This window comes from Carassius auratus, chromosome 32 (genome assembly GCF_003368295.1).
Source record: "Carassius auratus strain Wakin chromosome 32, ASM336829v1, whole genome shotgun sequence".
NCBI classification, from domain to species: domain Eukaryota; kingdom Metazoa; phylum Chordata; class Actinopteri; order Cypriniformes; family Cyprinidae; genus Carassius; species Carassius auratus.
This window is the reverse complement of record NC_039274.1, coordinates 20947888-20969583: the sequence shown is the minus strand read 5'-3', so window position 1 is coordinate 20969583 and position 21696 is coordinate 20947888. Positions and strand designations below refer to the sequence as shown.

Sequence of the window (21696 nt, the reverse complement as noted above, 5' to 3'; positions counted from 1 at the left end):
ACCTTCCATTCCGATCGTAAAAATATGCAGAAAGCGTGAACACATTTAATTATATGTAATTAAAATACCATTATAGGACCACAAGCAGTTGTTTTTTAGGAAAACCAAAACAAAGGAGGTTGGGAACGACAGAGAAAATAAAAGTGTTTTTGTATCAAAGACAGACATGATGTCATTAATTTGGGCTTTTACTAGAGCTTATAAAACAGAGCTGGAAATTACACCACACTTACACAACAAAGACGTGATTCAGAATACTCTTAAGAAAGAAACAGTGAAAGAGAGTGAGATCTGACCTGAAACTGGGCACTGATGCTTGGGGGTTTCTTTTTCTTGTGCAGGTGCAGCAAGGACTTTGTGATGCGGTCTTGTAACGTCAGGTTACTCAGGTACTTCAGAGACTTTACATCCAGCAAGTGCTGCAGAAACAGATAGAGAAACCAGTTAAAGGGAACGTTTGCTCAAAAATCTGAGTTCTATCAACATATACAGAACCTCAAGTCATTATAAAGCCATCTGAACTTTCATAGAACACAAAGAGAGAAGTCAATTCTGTATACGGCAATCACAGCTGTAAAAATACATCAACATATCCTAAAAACAGAACAGACAATAAAAGGACAAAAATAACTTATATAAAATATTCCAAGTATTCTGAAGCAATGAGTGAAGGAAAATAAACAAAAGAATAAAAAAAAACTGCCTTCTGCAGTAGTTATCGGAACTCATTAGCACTTTTGGACACAACACCATAAACTTGACACTTAAATATCTCTGTATGTGTTTCACAAGAACCAAACCAGAAAAAAAAGCAAACAAACACAAAACAAAATGGCAAAAACACCACTTTTTTGCCAACATTATGAGTAGATCATAACAGACTTGTCATTTTAAAAAAAGAAATCAATTTAAGTATGTTATGGGTTTTGCGCACCTTAGGAAGACTGGGCTTCATTTTATAGTTTTTATTTCTCCTGAAAAAAAAAAGCATAAATAATAGTGGTTATGTTATTCCAGTGGTATGTTGTATATGATGACAATACAAGTAAAGAGCTGTGTAGCACAGAGAGGCAGAATCTCACATAAGGATGCCATGGGCTCGCTCCAGGAGTTTACTGCTTGTGGAGTTGATGAAGATGCCCTCCTCTTCACTGAAGGATCCAGCGGAGGACAGCCGGTTTTGTCTCCCAGTACGCCCATTCCATCCCTCTCTGAAAGGAACAGCAAAAACAAATATTAAACACACATCCAACATCTCTAAATAAGCTACAGTATATGGTTTTGCTACACTAAACACAGTTTAACCGGTATTTGTTGTAAAACAGTGGTTATTCAATGAAAATCTATATGCCACAAAACCATTGTTACTACACTTTCACTGTAATAAAAGTATGATTAATTTTCCTAAGGAAAAGTTAGTAGCTGGGTTTCCATTAACCTGTTTTTATGCACATTTTGATTTAATCGCATCAGAATCGAGAGATGGAAACACAAAATTTTGCATAAAAATGCCTTAATTCAAAAAAAAATTAATGTTATGCTCGCTTGAGTTGTTTTTGACTTGAGCGAAAAAGAGTTAATACGAATAATGAGAGATGGAAATGCATTTTGCGAATAAATTCCTCCAAGCGCATTTAAAAGTCTATTTGCTATGGGACGTTAAATCCTGACTAACCAGCAAACTGATCTTGTTCCACAGCATCTAAAATAATTATATATGGTCATCCGGAAATGCCCGAGCAAAGTCTGTCAAAGTATTTCTGTATAATTGCCTCCCAGAACCGTTAAAAGACTACGTTCCCAAACACCAGCATACACCTCCGAAAAAAAAAAAAAAACATTCATTGCATTTCGTCTGCTGCTCCTGATGTGCAAGTAATATATTATATAGGAACATTTTTGTATTCAGTAGCTTCTCCTACTTTTCTTATTAGTGATGTATAGAGCCAGTTAGACGAATTTGTTCTCTTTGACTCGCTGGATGAAACGGTGCTTGTTCGCAAATGTTTTGTGCGATATTCAAATTTTGCGCAATCAGTTAAATTTGCAACTTTGGATGGAGACCCGGCTACTGTTACGTGCTCTTGACTTGTTCAAGTTCATCACCTGATGGTGGAGGCCATAAAACACATTCACAAACGGGCTATTGTAACGGAGTACAAACTTCATAATCTCGGGAAGGAGGAGGCAGGAACCGGCGGCCATTTAAATCAAAACTTTAATAATAAAATAAACACAAAACAGCGCAACAGCCCCTCGCGGATGACTGCCACATCCAATCAAAAACCAAACACAAAATAAATCCCAGGCCTGGTCCTCTCTTGTCCTTCACTATCGTCGCTCCTCTTTTGTATCCTTCCGATCTCCTCCGTGGGACTTGCTCATTTCCCAATCACTCCACTGGCCTTGCTCCGTTCCCATGGCTCTCGGCCCGCCCCACTCGTCACAGCTATTAAATTAACTCAGTTTTCAGCTGAAATTTTTCATTTCAGTTTTTTTGTAAAAATAAATATTTAGGTGCATCACTCCTGGCCAGCGATCTCAACATGGCAGCCACCATGAAGGGAGACTGCCCTTATTTAGGTTAAAACAGCCTTTCTAGGGCACCAATAAGTCTGGAATCTTTGTTATTATTATTATTTATTTTTTTACTAAACCACTATTTATTTTTTAGGTATTAAACTCATTGCAAAGTCTGTCAAATTAACCAAACGTTACACAAAGCCGAGGGGCCTTACAGTAATTTTATGGCAATATTCTGTGTACAGGAGCTCACTGGAGCATGTGGTCGTGGACTGTGGAAAGCATTTACCCATCAGCCTAGGGCCTGTCCTCCAAATGAGCAAATAACTCCACTCTTACATCACACAGGAAGCAGCTGCTGTTTTCTCGTGCTTAATGGTCACTTAGTAACCCAAAAAGTGCGTGGGGTTGCAAAACAGATTAGGGAGACTTTACAGTGCAACAAAAGAGCTGTTGTGAGCTTGGCTCTTGCCACTTGTTGTGGATATCAGGACTAATCTCAGTGCCATGCAGTGGTTAACAAAGCATGAAGCATTATCTGTGGAGCTACTGCTCTATTTCTACAGCCACAGGGAGAACTTTACAAGCCGAGTGAGTACTGACCAGGGGCTCGTTGTACACGCTTCATTTCCCACTCCGAAAATAAAAAAAAGTGTCAGGAAAATACAGAGGGGCTTTCAGAAACTCGACTACTGACATTAGAAACAAATGATGCACAGTCTGTTAAAAATTACTGTCAATAGAAAAAATAAAAACAATCCACTCTAATGCCACAATTATATTTGCAGACCCCTTAAAACCCCATCATAACTGCTAAATATATTTTCAATGATATTTTGTATATTTAAATGTTAAACATTTTAGGGGCATCTGTATCTACGAGGGTTAGGACAGGATGGTGGTCATATGTGAGGCGCTCTTACCGTTGATTAAGTGCATTGCTTCCCTGCAGATCAGACAGTGGAGTGCGGGGATTCCTCTTGTTCACACCTGAAACGGAGCACAAAACCTGTACAACCAGACTGCTCCGACACACATGGGTAATATGGGAAATGAGTGAGAGGTTATGGACCATGTAATGGTTCTCATGAGAATAATATAATGTGATGTTGATTAATTCACTGCTGTTGATGAAATGAAACATTTAATCATTCAGTTAGAGGTGAATTACTTGAAACATGCTTATGTGAATCGGTTAAGTATGACACACACACACACACACACAGTGTCTGGGTTCATACATCCACATACAAAAACCCTTGGAGACTCTCATTGTACCAGAACTAATGCTGGGTGATATACTGAAATTGTACCATACATGTGCAATATACTTGTTGGTGATTAAGTTTCCTTAAATGAATCTCAACCAATAATGAAAATCTTGACCATCAGAATATCCAATATATACATGAGTTTGTTTATTCACTGGAACAGTTCATGGAGCACTTGTGATGGGCTAGAATTGTGTGAATTATTATGATGTTTTTATCAGCTGTTGGACTCTTATTCTGACGGCACCAATTCACTGCAAAGGATTAATTCTGATGAAGATACAAACTCATCTACATCATAGATGACCTGAGGGTGAGTAAATAATTTTCTTTTTGGGGTGGATTTTTAATTATTTTTTCCCCCCACAACCAAACCATGAACGTAAAAATCTATTTCCAATGCTGATTCATCACGGTCTAGTACAATGTATTTTTTTACAATATGTACTGTATTGTATATACTGTATAAATAATAATTATAATATTAAACCTCATTAAAATCTCATTAAATGTGTTCCTTATGTTCATTTAATGAAAATGTTAGAAGAATTTTTGGTAACACTTTATAATAACTGCATGCTATTAATCATTAGTTAAGCATTAGGAAACAGTTAATTAATCATTTATAAAGCATTAATAAACATTTATAAGCAGTTTATAAATACAGATACAAAATGCTTTATACCTGATTTAAAAGCATATCTATAATGTGTTTAATAATTGTTTTTCTTACATTATTAATGATCAATTTATCATTTCTAAATTAAGTATAGCATTATTTACACACCAGTTATTAAGGAGTTGTCAGTGGTTCATAAGATCACTTAGAAATTGTAAGTAAATGATTAATAAATTATTTAAATGTGCATTCATACATCTTTTTATTCAGACATATAGTAATAGTTACTTATAGTGTTAATAAATGGTTTATTAACATGTATTTGTACTGTAATTCAGGGTTAATTCAGGTAGTTATAAAACATATGTAGTTGTTAGTTAACTATTTTTGTGAGCTCATCTAAAGTGAGGACTATTTATGCCTTGTAAAGCTTTTACAAATTAAATTTAAAGGCTGTTAATATTTATATGTTCTGTATCACTGTGTTGTGTTTGTTTTCCGTTTTTTTATTTAGAAAATAACTGAGCCTTTAAATATCCTTTATAAATGCTTTACAAGGCATAACTAGTCCTCACTTTAGATGAGCTCACATAAATAGTTAACTGACCACTACTAAATGCTTTATAACTACCTGAATTTACTACATTTCTTGTGATCTTATGAATCACTGGCAACTCCTAAATAACTGGTTTGTAAATAATGCTATACTTCATTGATAAATGATACATTGATCATGAATAAAGTATGAAAATACAATTATTAAACACATTATAGATATGCTTTTTTATCAAGAATAAAGCATATCTGTATTTATAAACTGCTTATTACTGTCTATTAATGCTTTATAAATTATGAATTATCTGTTTACTAATGCTTAATTAATGATTAATAGTGTGCAGTTATTATAAAGTGTTACCGGATATCTGAAATGTTCTGTGGGTCACATGCTTAACTCCATCTATAACCATTTTAAACTGCATTATGCAAAGCAGCTTTTATGTCCTTATTAATCGTCTAAGCAGAAAATGTATCATTTAAAAAGAGAATTTTTCACAAAGCAGGACTATCTAAAATGAAAAAGCTGAAAAATGTAAAAGTGAAATTGTGATTGTAAGCACATAAAATATACATCAGCACTTATACAGGGGTCTAAAAACATGTTGTATGTCAATTACTCATTTTGAGATACATTACTTTGTTTTCAATTATATCACCCAGCCCTAACTACAACAAATTATTATTATTTTATTTTTTTTGATGTGTATAGTCTATAGTCTGAGCTACCTCCATCAAACAGACCTATTGTGAGCCCGCTGTCCTCAGAGTGTGTACTCTGAGCTGGAGCGCTGCTGGGGCACGAGTGCTCAGAAGAGGGGCTCCAGTGAGGGGACAGTGGTGGTCTGCCCGAGAAGCATGCATGCTGGACTGAACCCATAGAGCGGGCTGTTAGTGAAAGACAGGTGCCCAAACTGACATCATGCAGGAAAGCAAGACAGATGCAAGACGGATGGGCAGAGACATGAGGGCAAGTCTTGCCAGTTTCAGCTCTGAATCAAATCAATGATTCTGTTACATATGTGTATCTGCGGAGGAATGCATTTATATAGCAGTAACCGTTAAGATTTTAACGGGGTCCTCATGTCTTGGCCCAGGGTGCATGGAGTGAGGAGACGAGATGAAGGAAAAGCAGCCTTACTGTATTTCTCCTCTTTGCACCTCTGCAGGATCTCTAAGCTTCTCTGATGCACAGGGTGATGCAGAAAACTAAAGCTATCCACACTTTTCACAACTGGAGCAGCAGCGTCATGCCCTTAGGAAGCCAAAAAACAAACAACACAAACAAGAAAGAGAGAAGAAAGAGAAAAGACAGATCAAATAGGGAGAAAAAAAGATGTGCTCGTCTACGCAAAGCTAAATGTTGACTATCAGCATACATTCATACAGATTGAATGTGAATGTGACTTTTGGTGTTCACATTTAAAAATCAGATTTGGGCTACAGAGAAATGCAACCCATAAAGCAGTGGGCAGCACTTATGGTTCAAACTAGATTGTTGAAACACCGGTCTGTGTGAGGTATCAAAGCATTAAGATAAACTGCTAATATTCAAACTGTTGTAATGGAAGAAAGGCATATAGACACTGAAAAGCTGGAGAGCAGGACAACAGACAGACATCAAGCAAGCGGAGCAAGGCATGGTTCACTAGCCAACATACACTCAACATACAGCAGCCCTAATATTTTCATATTCATAACACTTGATCATTTTCAAAGTCAAGATGTCTAACATTATTTTTTAACACTATAGCAAATACTGTTACTTAGCTAAATGTGGCAAAAGATACAATCCCTCTGGAAATGAACAACAAAGTTAGACCAAAAAAAAAAAAAAAAAAAAACTGATATGCCAAAATCCTGTACTGTTTTTGTGTATTTTAATATTAAATTTTTTTTTATCAAATAAATGCATTGTTGGTGAAAATAACTTACTTCTTTCAAAAACATTAAATGTTTATATATATTTACTAGAGGTGGGCATAGATTAATTTTTTTAATCTAGATTAATCTCACTGTGATCTTGAAATTAATCTAGATTAATCTAGATTAAAATGGCTCATTCGAATTCTGCCGATGGCATTCAGAATATGTGTGTTACCCAAATAAAATTGACAAACAGTAAGTCTTTGAGAAGGGGTTTATCAAGCTAGATAGTGCATTAGAACATCGAGTTCGTGCTGCACCACATAAGTAACTCACACGGACTGCATACGCACTGCAGACGGAGTATGTTTGAAACAGTGTGAGCAGGGCCATAGCTGGGGTCAGCGGGGACCCGGTGAACGTTGTACCAGTGGGCCCTGTTTGAAATTGTTTAATTTGTATGTTCGTTCATTTTTATTTATTTGTGCTATTTACACAACGTTTAAGTTTTTTTCAAGTTTGTAGGTGTCAAGGTACAGAAACTAAATAATTAAATGTTAAATAGCACTGGCTAGTCTTCAATGTAAAAATGAAATATACAATCAAACCTACATTTATTCAGACACCATCAACATTTCTCACATTATTACAGTTTTGCTATATATAAAAAATATATATATCTGGTGTCTGAATAATTTTTGGTTTTACTGTTAAAACTACAAAGTCATCAAGAGCAGTGAGTGATTTTCATTTTAATTTTCTTGGATTAACATTACAGCAGCCAGTCGCTAAATTAGGCGCTGTCACTTTAATAGACGATGAACGCATCCAATATAATACACATCCCATTTTTTTCCTCAACTGTTTACTTTCACTTAAGATATAACTGACAGTTTTTTCGACCATAATTCCCAAGGTGGATATTTTGAAATATTTTGTATGTATTTGTCGGCACTAGAGCAAAAATAAGCAAATTCGATTTTCAAGTGTTTTGAGACGCTTTTCTCTGCGTGAGCCGTGAACACCAGAACACCATGAGTACTGAATTGGGCTCTTTCACATCTTTTTGTTTGTTCAAACTGCGATTTGTATTTGTTCGTTCAGTTACAGGAGGGACTTTGAGGAGAACTTCGCAGAAGAGAGCTCGGTTCAGTGTCGCTGTCTGTGATACACGGCTCTCTCTCTCGTGCGCACCGAACACAGCGTGCAATAACAAGCTCTGTTCAGCTTTAATGTTTAAATCGACAACCGGTACGGCTTAAAAAGACGTGTAAAGGATAATCTTTCATGACGATGTGCAGCAGTGGCCCATCAACTGTCCTGAGTATCTTTTTAGGCTGGCCTCAGCCAGTAGGTTATATAAAATATCAAGGTGAAAGTCATCATAGCTTGCTTAGTATAGACCCAGCTCCCAACCCAATTTTGAGAATAGATTAACGGCGATATTGTTTTTAATCGCCCGATAAGAGTCTCGCGTTAACGCAGCATGTTAACGCCGATAACGGCCCACCACCAGAGATGTATAAAGTACTAGAGAACCATACTTGAGTAAAAGTACAAGTGCTCTATCAAAAAAGTGACTTGAGTAGAAGTAGAAGTGCTCTTTTAAGCACCACACTTAAGTAGAAGTACTAAAGTATTCAACATTTTTTTGTACTTAAGTATTGCGAGTAGTCTATTTTAAAATTTACTACTCAAGTACTGAAAGTAAAAGTAGAAGTACTGTGTTATGTAGCTATTAAAGAAAGTAGTCAAAAGTTTGAACATATTGTTTTTACTATTTCAAATGATTAACCTAAAGGACAACCACAATTCCTTTGACTGTAACTTCTTGTAAACGGTTACTAGGGTTAGTTAGCCCAATTTGCAAAATGATGTCATTAATAACTTACCCTCATGTTGTTTCAAACCCGTAAGACATCAGAGGGTCATTTAGAATTTTTTGAAGCATCGAAAATACATTTTGGTCCAAAAATAGCAAAAACTACGACTTTATTCAGCATTGTCTTCTCTTCCGTGTCTGTTGTAAGACAGTTAAAAACAAAGCAGTTTGTGATATCTGGTTCGCGAACGAATCATTCGATGTAACCGGATCTTTTTGAAACAGTCCACCAAATCGAACTGAATCGTTTTAAACAGTTCGCGTCTCCAATGCGCATTAATCCACAGATGAATTAAGCTGTTAACTTGTTTAATGTGTCTGACACTCCCTCTGAGTTAAAACAAACCAATATCCCGGAGTAATTCATTGACTCAAACAGTACACTGACTGAATTGATGTGAAGAGAGAACTGAAGATGAACACCGAGCCGAGCCAGATAATGACTCGTTCACGAGTCAAGAACCGTTTCTGTCAGACGCGTCCGATTCGTGAACCGAGGAGCTGATGATACTGCGCATGTGTGATTTAGCGTGAAGCAAACCGACACACAGAGCGTCTGGAACCGAACTGATTCTTTTGGTGATTGATTCTGAACTAATTCTGTGTTAATGTTATGAGCCCATGTGCAGTCAACGCCAATGACGCCATTGCATCGAGCGCAAAAGAATCGATGAACTGTTTTCTTCAACTGGTTTATTGAATCGAACTGTCAGAAAGAACTAACGTTACTGGTCATCCGAAAACCGATGCAACCGGTTCTTGACTCGTGAACGAGTCATTATCTGGCTCGGCTCGGTGTTCATCTCTCTCTTCACAGCAGTTCAGTCAGCACGCGCAGTCTCGCTTGATTCGCTCAATGATGTGCCAGCTTCATCAAACCTGCCATCTACAGTTCTGGCAGTGGTTTGTAATGGAATGATTCGTAACATTATTATAATTGTAACGAGTAACGATGCAGCACATAAAAAAAAATATCGGAGTAAAAGTATTAAACTCAGCGAAAATATGTACCGAAGTAAAAGTGGAAGTAGGAGAAAAAAATAATACTCTAGTAAAGTACAGATTAGTGATCGACCGATATTGATTTTTTATAACCGATACCGATACCGATTATTTGCATGTTTATGTACCCGATAACCGATATGCAGAACCGATATTTATTTACTGTTATACTTCTGTTTCTGACAATTATTACAACACAAATGAGCTGAAAAAAAAAAAAACATTTTATTTATAACAATCACTCCCTCCTTGCATACAAAAAACTTTATATTTATACACAAATAAATAGAGGGGTCTGAGTCCAAAAAATTTAAGTGCACTGTTACTAAGTGTCTTTGTTTTAAAATAAAAGCTTTGATGGGGTAAAAAAATAAAAACGGGTAAAAAAATAAAGCACAAAAATGATTCTAACATATTGGTGGGGGCGGGAAGGCTATTTAGGAGTGCATAGCTATTTAGTAGTATAACTTAATACTCCCAGTTAAGCAGAACTAGGTTTTAGTGTAGAAAACAGAGTCTTTCAGCATTCTGCCCTGTAAGCCTGCTTCCTTCAAAAATTTCATGCAGTGGCCGTGCATGAGGCTTCCTGATCATCAACCCAGTCAGGTGCTGAGAAATATGAACAAACTTTTATCCCGAGACTATATAAAATTAAACCGCACTTGTCAGTTGGCATTTTATGATCTAGATTCAATCTAACGTTAGATCATGAAATGCCAACTGACAAAGTGCTGTTTGACTATAATTTAATCAACCGCGATCGCGCATGGAGATAATAAATAATTAATTTCCACAAAGCGGTATATGTATATGTGTATTAGCGAAATAATTGTTATGTAGTAAATGATAATATAATCTAGTGTGTTTAAACAAGATAATCTTGTCAAAAGTTTCATTCAGTGGCATTGCTTGAGGCTTCCTGATCATCAACCCAGGTGCTGAGCAATATGAACGAACTTTTTTTCCCGAGACTATATAAAGTTAAACAGCACTTGTCAGTTGGCATTTTATGATCTAAATTTAATCTAATGTTTAATCATGAAATGCCAACTGACAAAGTGCTGTTTGACTATAACTTAATAAACCGCGATCGCGCATGGAGATAATAAATAATTAATTTCCACAAAGCGGTAGGCTATATTTATATGTGTATTAGCGAAATAATTGTTATGTAGTAAATGAAAATATAATCTAGGGTGTTTAAACAAGATAATATTGTCAAAAGTTTCATTCAGTGGCCGTGCTTAAGCATCCAGATCATCCGTCAGTTGCTAATATGAACGAACTTTCTCTTCTAGACTAATGGTGAGCAAATACAACAGATAGAGAATTAAATTCAACGCTTTTATTTTCAACATGCACTCATTCATGTCTGTTTTATTTAATTCATGTAAAGATACGTCTTTATTGGGGCAGGACATGACGAACACTACGTGACTCAATGAGTTCGTCTCAATTGTTTAGAAACAAGCTGCATAAATTAATTATATCAGGAATTTATGTCTCAGATCTCATTTGTGCATGTCTGTTATGTTAAATAAAGTTGATTAATTAAAGCAAACCAAGTAGAACATATACTTTACCTGTGCACTGAGTTGTTGTTGACTGATCTCCTCAGACGCCCGGGCTGCAATGGCGGAAATCTCAAAACGGCCACAAGATGGCGCCGTAAATCGGCGAATCCGATATTACAAAACCGATACCCGATTATGGAAAAATGCTTAAATATCGGGAAAAATATCGGTAAACAGATACATCGGTCGATCACTAGTACAGATACCGCCTTTTAGTACTTAAGTACAGTAGTGAAGTAGTTCTACTTCGTTACTATACATCTCTGCCCACCACTAATATTTACATATGATATTCTTTGATGATTTGATGTAAGATTTGAAATGTCAGTTGGATCAGTTGCAGTTTCATGTATGTAATGCAATATATAAATCATAATAAATTAAATCCATTAACCCAAATAGTTTGATGGTTAGAGATACACTGATCAAGAACAATTTGTAGGATTTATAATCAGGCACACAGCAGAACCCCAAAAACTGTTTCGTAGCCAACTGTGTCGTTTATTGGCCCAAGGAGAGGTCTGGGATTTGCACAATAAGATATTGGACTATTTTCTAGTTCAAGAGGATTGTTTTGAACTGGGTATTGTTTTGCATTGGTACCGTGTGGAATGCATTTTACAAAGAATCTGTTGTCCAAACTGCAAGCATGTGTCCAGAAAAAAGTGCAGATAACCATTTCATTTGACTCACCGCTACGTTTCTCCACATGTCTCTTCCCAGCATCCCTGAAGGCTACCATGGCTCTGAAATAAGCCCTGAGTACAGCCCAGCGGAAGGTGGCCACTGGGTCAATACCAATCAGACCACAGATGAAGGCGTTTTTACTGCTCTTGAGAAGCGCGACGATGTCTGGACGCATGTGGTCTGTATTCTTCTCTCTGAAGTCCTGGGACAGCAAGTCAAACAGACAGTCAGATAACTGCATCCTTATTATATACAACTCTATCAGCCCAACAATAAAGGCTCATCTACTGTATGAAGCCAATAAAACATTAGTGAAAAGAGAAAGTGAGGCCTGCAGAGCTCCATTATGTAACTCATGAACGGAGGATTTATATTGTAAATAAGAGGATCAGCTACTCATGACTGTCGAACTCTGCCAAACTTAAAGCTGGGTGTACACAGTGTGTGATTTTTTTCTGTCTTTTACGATTGGTGCTTCTAATTGTATGTTATGACTTCAGGGACATCTTGGGCAAAAGCAAAAAAAAAAAAAGAGTTAATAAGACTATCAAAAATGAGTGTGAAGTTTCTGATCTTTTCAGTGCACTAATAAAAGGTACACAATGGCGCCGTTGATTTGTTAACATAAGCAACCCAGTGGGACAGTTGACCAGCATGGGATGCTGGGACTGCACACAGTAACTCATTACTGTCGTGTTTATGGTGCCATGAGCGACAAACTGAGATTACTCATTATATACTATAAATATACAGTCGTGTGACAAATACATAACACCCTCTTCACATTCAGTGGTTGTAGAGGTCACAGTGCAAAGAACTATCAACTATGTACAAACAGTACTAGAATGATGACTGCGATGGTGACTGGGAATTTGTCAAGAAGAATATTTTGCTGGTTCAACATCTTTTTTGGTCCCAGTATTGGCACTAGGGTGTTTGTTTGGAGCGTTTATTTAAGAAACTTGCACGTTTTCTCCCTTGGTTTTTATTTTTTTGAGGCATATAGGAACATGGCAGTGATGCTCTGATCCACACCAGAAATATCAGTCCAAGATCACTTTAACCAGGTGGTTTCGGTATTGAAGACAAACTCTGAAGTAGTTTGCTTGAAGAAAGAAATCCAACCTAGCACACCAACAAACCAATCTGTATCAAAACTCAATCTGTTTCAAATCAATCAAATCTGTTACACAATTATTATTTTTTTCATTTCCCATACATTGCTTGTGCTTGTTTATGGTTTACAATTTTTACATTTTATGACATATCTGACGTACAGGTCAGATACTGTTTTTTTGTAATTATGATATAAATCATAAATCCCAAACAGGCCTTTGTGTAGCTGCATAAAGCCCTGACCTTCACTCCATATTTGACTTTCCCTGCGTAGTGTTTAATGATGAAGGCTGGCTCCATGACTGCAGGAAACTCAATATAGCTGTTTCCCTCGTGCTGCCGCTTGAACTTGTCCAGGAGGGTCTGATTGGTGGCCTGTGGAAAGCTGCAATACAAGAGCAAGAGAGTGCATCAGAGGGGCAATCAAACAATACATACCGTCTTTCAGGATTGCACTTCAGCTACTTTTTTCTCTTTCTCTTTCCTTCTTTCTTCCTTCCCTCCCGGTTTTCAGTTAAATTTTCATTTTTAATGGTGCAAAACATTTAACTTCATATTTACTTTAAAAATTGAATTAATTGAATCAATTAATGCTAATCTGCCATTGCTGGGGTCTTGCTGAGTTCCCCATAGTGGGCCCCGGTCCCTTGGTTGAGAACCAGAGAGTGAAAGTGGTCATCTAAGGGAGCATGACTAAGTTCCTGGAGTCAGTATTTAATAAACCTGTGCTGTTCCTCTGGCCTTGAGAAGAACGAGAGCTGCTGCCAAAACTTCAGCAGAAAAGCAACACAGCCACAGGAAGAGGAAGAATGAGACAATAGAGATTTATGCTATGAAAAACACTGATGTGGAGATTCAGGTTTACAGCTATTTTAAGCAGAGGGAACCTTTAAAAACCCGATTTATTTGACAGAGAAACCTTTTTTTAGGTTACTATTACTACTGTAATAAAAGGTTTATTTTTGTATTTGTTTTATTTGATTTACAGGTAAAACACTTAAGTATAGTTCAGTATATATGTATCGAGTGAAAAATGCAGACGTACTTGCATTCCTCATCCAGTAGGTGGAGCAGTGCTGTGGGCTTCTTGCTGATGAGGCTAATGCAGCCAGTGTTATCGATGTAATTAATATTATGCCAAGCAATGCCTTCTGATCTATACTCTTCCTGCAAGAAATACAAAGCATATTCAACCCTGATAATCAATAAACATTCTGACAATTACGAAGATCCTGATTGTTCAAGCTTTTATTCATTTTCATGGCTTTCCCAGTCTTGGAGATCAGGGTTTTACAATTTTACAATTTGGCCTGAGGTTTCATGGTCTTTGTGGTTAATAATATGAAAGACATTCTTAACATTTTGTAGCTTTTTTCTCCACAACTGCATGCTTAGATCACTGGGAAAGTAAATGAAACAATAAAGGATATAATCCCAGCAGGGTTTCATCCAATCAGGGGAATCTCTCTCCTGTCTGCCCATTAAAAGACAAAACTATCAAATCAGCAGAACAAAGCATATAATCTACACTTATCATTCAACTTCCTGTGTGTAACCTTGGAGTTTTCATCATGATAATATGGTATATATAACCCTACTGTTTTTTTTTTCTCTTTTTTTTTTTGTCAATGAGAGATAAAAGAAAATGTAATGTAATGTAATGTAATGTTTTAAGCTTCTAGTCTATTCCTAATGATAACAATGACAAAACACATAGAAAACAAACTGTGCTTGGCGAGCTACATGCAAAAATCTAATACTTTCAGTTGTGGATTTTTTCAAATAATAATAGTGTCCTTGTACTAATAATGTAACCTTCATCTGAAGTGCTCTGAAATTTCAGCAACCACATGCACTCTATTTGGCCGATAAGAGAAATGCACTCAAATAGCCTCCAAATCAAATCAAATCCATTTACAGCGTCTCCATAAATGCCACAAATGAAAAAAGCCCATTAATGGACTAATGGAAGTGCGTGTGGTGTTGTCTGGCTCCATCATGGCTGTATTTATAGGTATCAGATGGCAAGTATGTAGGCAGGACTTTCTTGTGTCCCTGACACACTTTCGTATTCTAACACTGACCTGCTTCTACTAGTAATACTACAGCTCTGGTTTTCAATTAAATGAACTCAATCTTAACTAATGCGACCAAATAAGTTAACTTGAATTTTTTTTTTTTTTTTTTTATCAAACATTAACTGAAGCTCATAATCTGTGAATCAGTATGTCAAAGCACACAACATGCACATTCCATGTTTTGTGTGGATAACCTGGGTATGGTCTGTATTAAACATTCAGTGTTACCACACGCCATACTTGGCCATACACTCAGGATGTGAACTCATTCCTGACATCTGAATCCAAGATTTCCAACTCTAAGAGCAATTAAAGCGTGGAAATTGGCAGACGCAGTAAAATTCCTGCACTTTTATCAAGGAACAAACAGCAAAACTGTTGTGGCAACATTCTCTAGACATTCCAATGAATCCAATCAAAGATTCCATTAATAAGAACATCAAAATCCTTTTAACAAAATTACCCAGAATCCTCAATATGGGTTCAGCATGAGCTTAGACTGAGCTAGTCATTACAATTCCTATTCATCTCAATGGAAGTTGCTTGGCTGGAGCAGGACCTCCCAGCAAGATACGATTTATAAAACCGACATCTTTGCTCAGAGGTGCTCAGTCTCTCATTTTTGAACCAAATCACCATAAATGCAATGTGTCTAGTCATGGAGTTTTTGGAAAATTACATCATGGCAACACTGATTGGCTGATGGAACCAAAAAAATAACACTAAGCATGGGAAGACTAGCGAGCAGGAAGCTAGGTCGAAACTCCTAAAACAAATATAATATAAAGTGAAGCAGATAAGCAAATTTGACACTGCCCACAGTTTTGACAGGAATCATTTATCAACATAAGAAGAAATGAAGTGTTAAACCCACAAGTGATGGACTATTATTTGCAGATCGGCGTAAAGCTACACTTCCTATGACGGTGTGTGATTTGTGTGGAGGAATGTACCTTGTGCAAGCAAATCTGTCAAAGCGAGTTGATCAAATCTGGACACTGGACTGACTAGGAACTTAGAGCAAACATATACTTTGAGGTGCGTCACAAAGGCACGGATTTGACAGGGTGTCATTACCGTGACTGGTTGCCTCTTTAGTCATCCTAAGAGAATGGCCTCATTGGGGAAACACATTATTACAGAGACGCAATTCTTTGTCTGAGATTGGAGTAAAGCAACCCTTTTCACGGTCTCATTATCAAATGGTTTATTTAGTGGGAAACTGCTAGAATAGATGACAATCTACCTTACATGTTCACACAGCCTAAGGCATTCATCAACCCAACCCATTAAAGACTTCTGTAATGGTTACATTTTGCATGATACATTTAGAATTATTATTAGATTTTTTTTATTTTTACAATAAAACACAGAACAGTTAAAAAAGAACTAGATTTCCATATTTACTTAAAGCTAGGCGGCGTTTGCTTGTGTAAATTATATCACAATGCTAGGATGCAGGTCATTTGTCCATGCAAATAAAAACTGACCCATTCTCAACAATCATAAGTGGAATATATACCCTGGGCTGCATTGATGATAATTGCATGCACTTGAATTGCAGCTGAAAGCACACAAAAATAAAGATTGCAAACCTGGATTCTGCCGAAAACATTCAGTCTAGCAATATGTGGGTTTTTATTTCATTCTGAACGGTCAAAACAACTTGAATCATAATTGCTAGCAATAAATCTGTTATTAGGCTATAATCTTGAGCTGCGTGTGGGGAGAGAAGCTGATGGTTAGCTCTGGGTCCAGCTTTTAAATAAAAACATTACCTGTTCCAGCTTAAAAATGTGCTGGTTGAAATAGTGCTGAAGTCTCTCGTTGGCGAAGTTGATGCAGAATTGTTCAAAGCTGTTGTTCTCGTAGTCTTCAAAGCCAAAAATATCCAGAACCCCGATGGACAGGATCTGAAAAGATGATGAGATGGGGAAAAGTGGGGTCAAATGTCTGCACTATATAACTAGACAGATAACTAGCGATAAATATGTCTACAGGTTAGTTAACATAAGTTACTGTGAATAAATGTACAGTATAAAAGATGAAGAAGGTCAGCTGAAAAATACTAGAAGTGGTTGAAACTGAACTTCAGCTGTGTTCACGCACTTGCATAGACTTCATTTCGGGTTTGACTAACATAATGATCAGCAGAAATCTTCTAGTGAATTTTACATAACAGCAGGGGCCTAGTCAATATATCCCCTTACATAACGTCTCAATCCATAATCTAGAGATTAAAACAGTGAGAGCCACAGAAAAACAGGGTGCGCTCATATTCCTGCTGTGTAATGTAATCGCTGTCAGGTGACTCACTAGGGCTCCACTGTCATCTATAACCCTAACACCCCAGTTAACATCCAGCACGTATTCTTCTTATTCTTCGGTACAGAAATGATTTTACCTTGGCTGACTCTTCTAAGTCTCTTTGGTTGAGCAGCGCGTGATTGATCCTGAACACAATCCAGTCAAAAAGCGCACTGTAGAGGGACTTAGCCATGGAGTCCCGTACCGTCCCAGCCTGCAAGAGAGTGAAAAGGTCTAATTGATTTAGTTATGACCGAGAGATCTTTTTTTAACCAAACAGATGTGACAATGTAATGCAAACATGTTCACTGAAACCAAACAAATATTTGCAAGTACTCTTTACAATACAACCTAATCACTTATTTGAATTGTGCAATATACAGTAGCAGTGCGTGAATGTAAAAAATCTTGCATTATGTCCGCTTATGTTCTACGTTGGCAGACCACGGATATCTTGACCCCACCCTCAATACTGTAACTCGCTCATTTCAAGAAAACGCTGTGGAAGTAAGTTTCACTTCCAAAAGATTAGGCTGCAAAAAAAAAAAAAATCTGTGGTTAATTTTTTTTTTTCACTGTACCACAGCAGTACAACCCCAATCTTTTTTTGTGTTCCCGTCATTTTACTGATGACTGCTTCTCTAATCTTTGGGAGTTCAATGCATTTTTTTTTACATTTTCTATCGAAAGTTCAAAATACGAAACTATGGCAATGGGCAAACTGCTGTGAACAAATCATTTGAGATAAAGTGATATTAAATGCATATTTTGAGAAAACAATAGTGTTTTTTCAACTTGAATGCATGTAAACCTATTGTAGGAGTCTCCCAAAACAATATTAGGAACCTTAAAAATGGCACAATAGGGGTACTTTAATGCTCAGCGATATTACTGCTGCTCACAAACCAATATTCTGTATTAGGGATACAGCTAACACCAATGAGGGATTTGATTTGTCTAATCACTTAGACCTGATTGACACTATATATAAAAATAAATGATAGACAAAACATAGTGTCACTCGTCACGGATGACTGGAAACTAGAATTATGATGGAAGGGATTATAATTTAGATTTTTCACGTTTTGTCACATCCAGTATTGGGCAGGACATGTTGTAATGCAAAGACATACTAGCAAACCATCATAAAAACTCAATTCAGCCGATTTGAGTACGCTATTGTAGGTGTAGCCTTGATCTAAACTTCAGCTGAACCAGAAAGAAACGATTTTGTTAAGAGCCAGCCACAGTGATTAGAAGTGTTGATTTAACGGACTATCAGATGAACTGAAAGAGGAATCTGAGCTGGTTTTCATTAAGGACTATAGCAGCCTGTCTAATACGCATTTACAAACAACCAGAGGTACAACTGTCCAACATCTGCTCCTATCCAACTACTTTGGTCATCAGTTTTTAGGGGAGGAGATGTCATGATTCAGTAGAACTATTTTTTGATTTGGGCCTCAGTTAGATAGACTCGCTCCATATTCTGGTTCAGCTGATGTTTGAGAGTGAACAGTTCATGAATCCAAATAGAATATAGTTAAAATTCCCCTTTGTATTACATTTATTTCATATAATATAATGTCAAACAATATCACACAAACAAGTTTTTTTTCTGAATATTCATTCAATGACCCATTCATCAATAATAATGAAATCAGCCATTTGAAAAAAAAAACTCATGAATGAATGACACCATTATTCTTTCAAGACAGGTTTTAGTCTCATTTCAAAATAAACAAGAAGTATTAAATTTAAAACTATTATCTCATAGCATTATATATGTTATTGTAATTTCAGTGCAAATAAGCTGCACCTGAGCAAACATTGTGTGTAAATACATCTCAATGCTTCCTCTGCAGTGCAAAGATGGATTTTGTTAATATTTTGTGATGCTATGATCTTAAAAGATTAGCAATAACCCTACCTCAATATTCTAATTAAGAATTTGGCGTAAAATATAATGCATTAATCTTACATGTGAACCTGGATCACAAAACCAGTCATAAGGGTAAATTTCTCAAAATTTAGATTTATACATCATCTGGAAGATGAATAAATAAGCTTAGCATTGATGTATGGTTTGTTAGGATCAGACAATATTTGGCCTAAGTACAACTATTAAAAAATATAGAATCTGAGAGTGCAAAAAAAAATCTAAATGTTGAGAAAATCACAGTTAAAGTTGTCCAAATGAAGTTATTAGCAATGCATACTTATAAATAAAAAATTAGGTTTTTATATATTTACCATCGGAAATTTACAAAATATCTTCATGGAACATGATCTTGACTTAATATTCTAATGATTTTTGCCATAAAAGAAAAATCATTAATTTTGACCCATACAAAGTTTTTTTTGGCTATGGCTAAAAATATACCCCAGCGACTTGGTTTTTGTGGTCCAGGGTCACATATGGTTAGAAAAAAATTACCCATATAAGTTATAAAAACTATTGTGAATTGACAATATTCACAATGTTGGTTAATTTGATATTGCCAGCAAAGTCATCACATATATCTCTTGAATATACAATAAATCGGCCACCTCTAGATGGAGAGGGGAAAAAAAACTTTTACTTGTGGTTATATGAACGACTTAACTCTATATTTGCAAGGATTTTAGTGTTTAAATCTATAAGTGTATGAAGTACAAGGAATTTATCAAGTCAAATAGTGACTGTAATTTTAATAAAAGATTTTAATAAAAGAGTTTGCCAGTCCATTATTTAAAGATGACAGGAGAACAGAGTCCTAATGCTGGATAAAACCTCATAGCTGGTTCTAATTACGATGATGGAGCATGAAAAAGTCCTTGAGAAACACTTTACTTCACTGTGAGCTTCACGTCAGTGAAGGGACGAATGAAGAAAATTAGAAATGTTAAAAGTTACAACCGAAGTAACTCTTTAGAAAGGCCACAAAAACAGACCACAAAAGACCTTTATATTTAGATGCTGACTACGTCTACAGGAACATCATTACATCTGGTTTATTCTGAAAAAGACATTAAAATGCACCACAGCTGCGCTACTATTTATAATACCGCATTTAGTCATTTTAAATGATTCATCCTCGTGTGTGCTTAACAGTAACACACAACATAAAATGTCAAATGTAGGTCATGAAGACTCTTGTACATTTTATCATATAGAAGTAAAGGCTCAAAAAAGACTTCGAAGTACCTTTGTCTAATATTATCCAAAGTTACTTAATTCTGGTTATGCCAATCAGATTAATGCATTTTTTTTTGCTTACCTCTGCAAGTTTGTATGGGACTATCAGCTTCTCGCCCACTGTCACTGTTTTCCGTGTTGTCAGGGCCTCAGAGAGCATTTCCTCCTTGACCTATCATGTTACAAGACAGGGTTCTCATTTTTAACATACCAGGACTTGTACAGTCTGCATTCATTCATAGTGTACTGCAAAACATTAAACACATGGATAACACTACAAGCTTTAATTCAAGCCAGTGTTTAGTTACATGGATGTACATGGAGCGAAACATTACTAGTACCAAGCGGCACTAATGGCTGTGAGAAGTTTCAATTGTTGACTTTGGGGCCTGAGATGCTGAACTGTCCTTTAAACATCCGGTAGCACTCAGAAAATTGGCTTTTCAAACGTTTTGGGGTTTCTTAAGACAAAGAAGTGGATATTCATCCACATCTATATTCTAACAATAATATAGTCCATTCTAAAAATGATAAATAAAAACAATACAGCTACAATAATATCAGGGAAGAACCAGCACTGTATTGTCTCAGCCCTTCATATATCAACACAACTGTTTCAAATCAAAGTCTGCACACACAGTGCCAGAGTCAACGTGGACAATCAAGAGACCTCAACACAGGCCAACGCTTGTTCATTAACACATTAAAGGGCCCAAATGAACCCAGCAGTGAACTGTGAAAAATATGTGTCTGGTCTATGCACACTGGGAGAGAGGTCTACATCTAATCTATTAATTATATAAACTTGTTGGGCCTGATATTGAGTCATTCAACTTGATAATTGTGAACAGATGTGTAAGGGGCTCATCAAAACTCCTCATCTCCATATATTTTCAAGGTGCAAGCAGGCCTACACACTTCCTTTTCTCTGTTGTCTGACAGGCAAATGCAAAAACACAAGTGTTCATTCTCTCTTTTCTTCAGAGAGATTCATGAAGGCGTGTGTCTAAAGATAAAGGCCAGGTTTACTTTGATCAT

At 36.4% G+C, this 21696-nt stretch overlaps 1 protein-coding gene across 6 annotated transcripts in view; it reads right to left on the bottom strand.

The window, feature by feature from the left end:
- Positions 1-21696, bottom strand: part of LOC113051808 (unconventional myosin-IXa-like) — a 121342-nt gene that overhangs the window by 28184 nt on the left and 71462 nt on the right. For all 6 annotated transcript variants that reach the window (XM_026215909.1, XM_026215910.1, XM_026215912.1 and 3 more), the window contains 11 exons: positions 20741-20830; positions 17578-17694; positions 16952-17086; positions 14141-14262; positions 13339-13480; positions 11986-12181; positions 6110-6223; positions 3447-3513; positions 1083-1211; positions 935-974; positions 297-419 (listed from right to left, as the gene is read on the bottom strand). In XM_026215909.1, the coding sequence (XP_026071694.1) occupies positions 297-419; positions 935-974; positions 1083-1211; positions 3447-3513; positions 6110-6223; positions 11986-12181; positions 13339-13480; positions 14141-14262; positions 16952-17086; positions 17578-17694; positions 20741-20830 (1275 nt within the window). The remainder of the gene's footprint in view (positions 1-296; positions 420-934; positions 975-1082; positions 1212-3446; positions 3514-6109; positions 6224-11985; positions 12182-13338; positions 13481-14140; positions 14263-16951; positions 17087-17577; positions 17695-20740; positions 20831-21696) is intronic.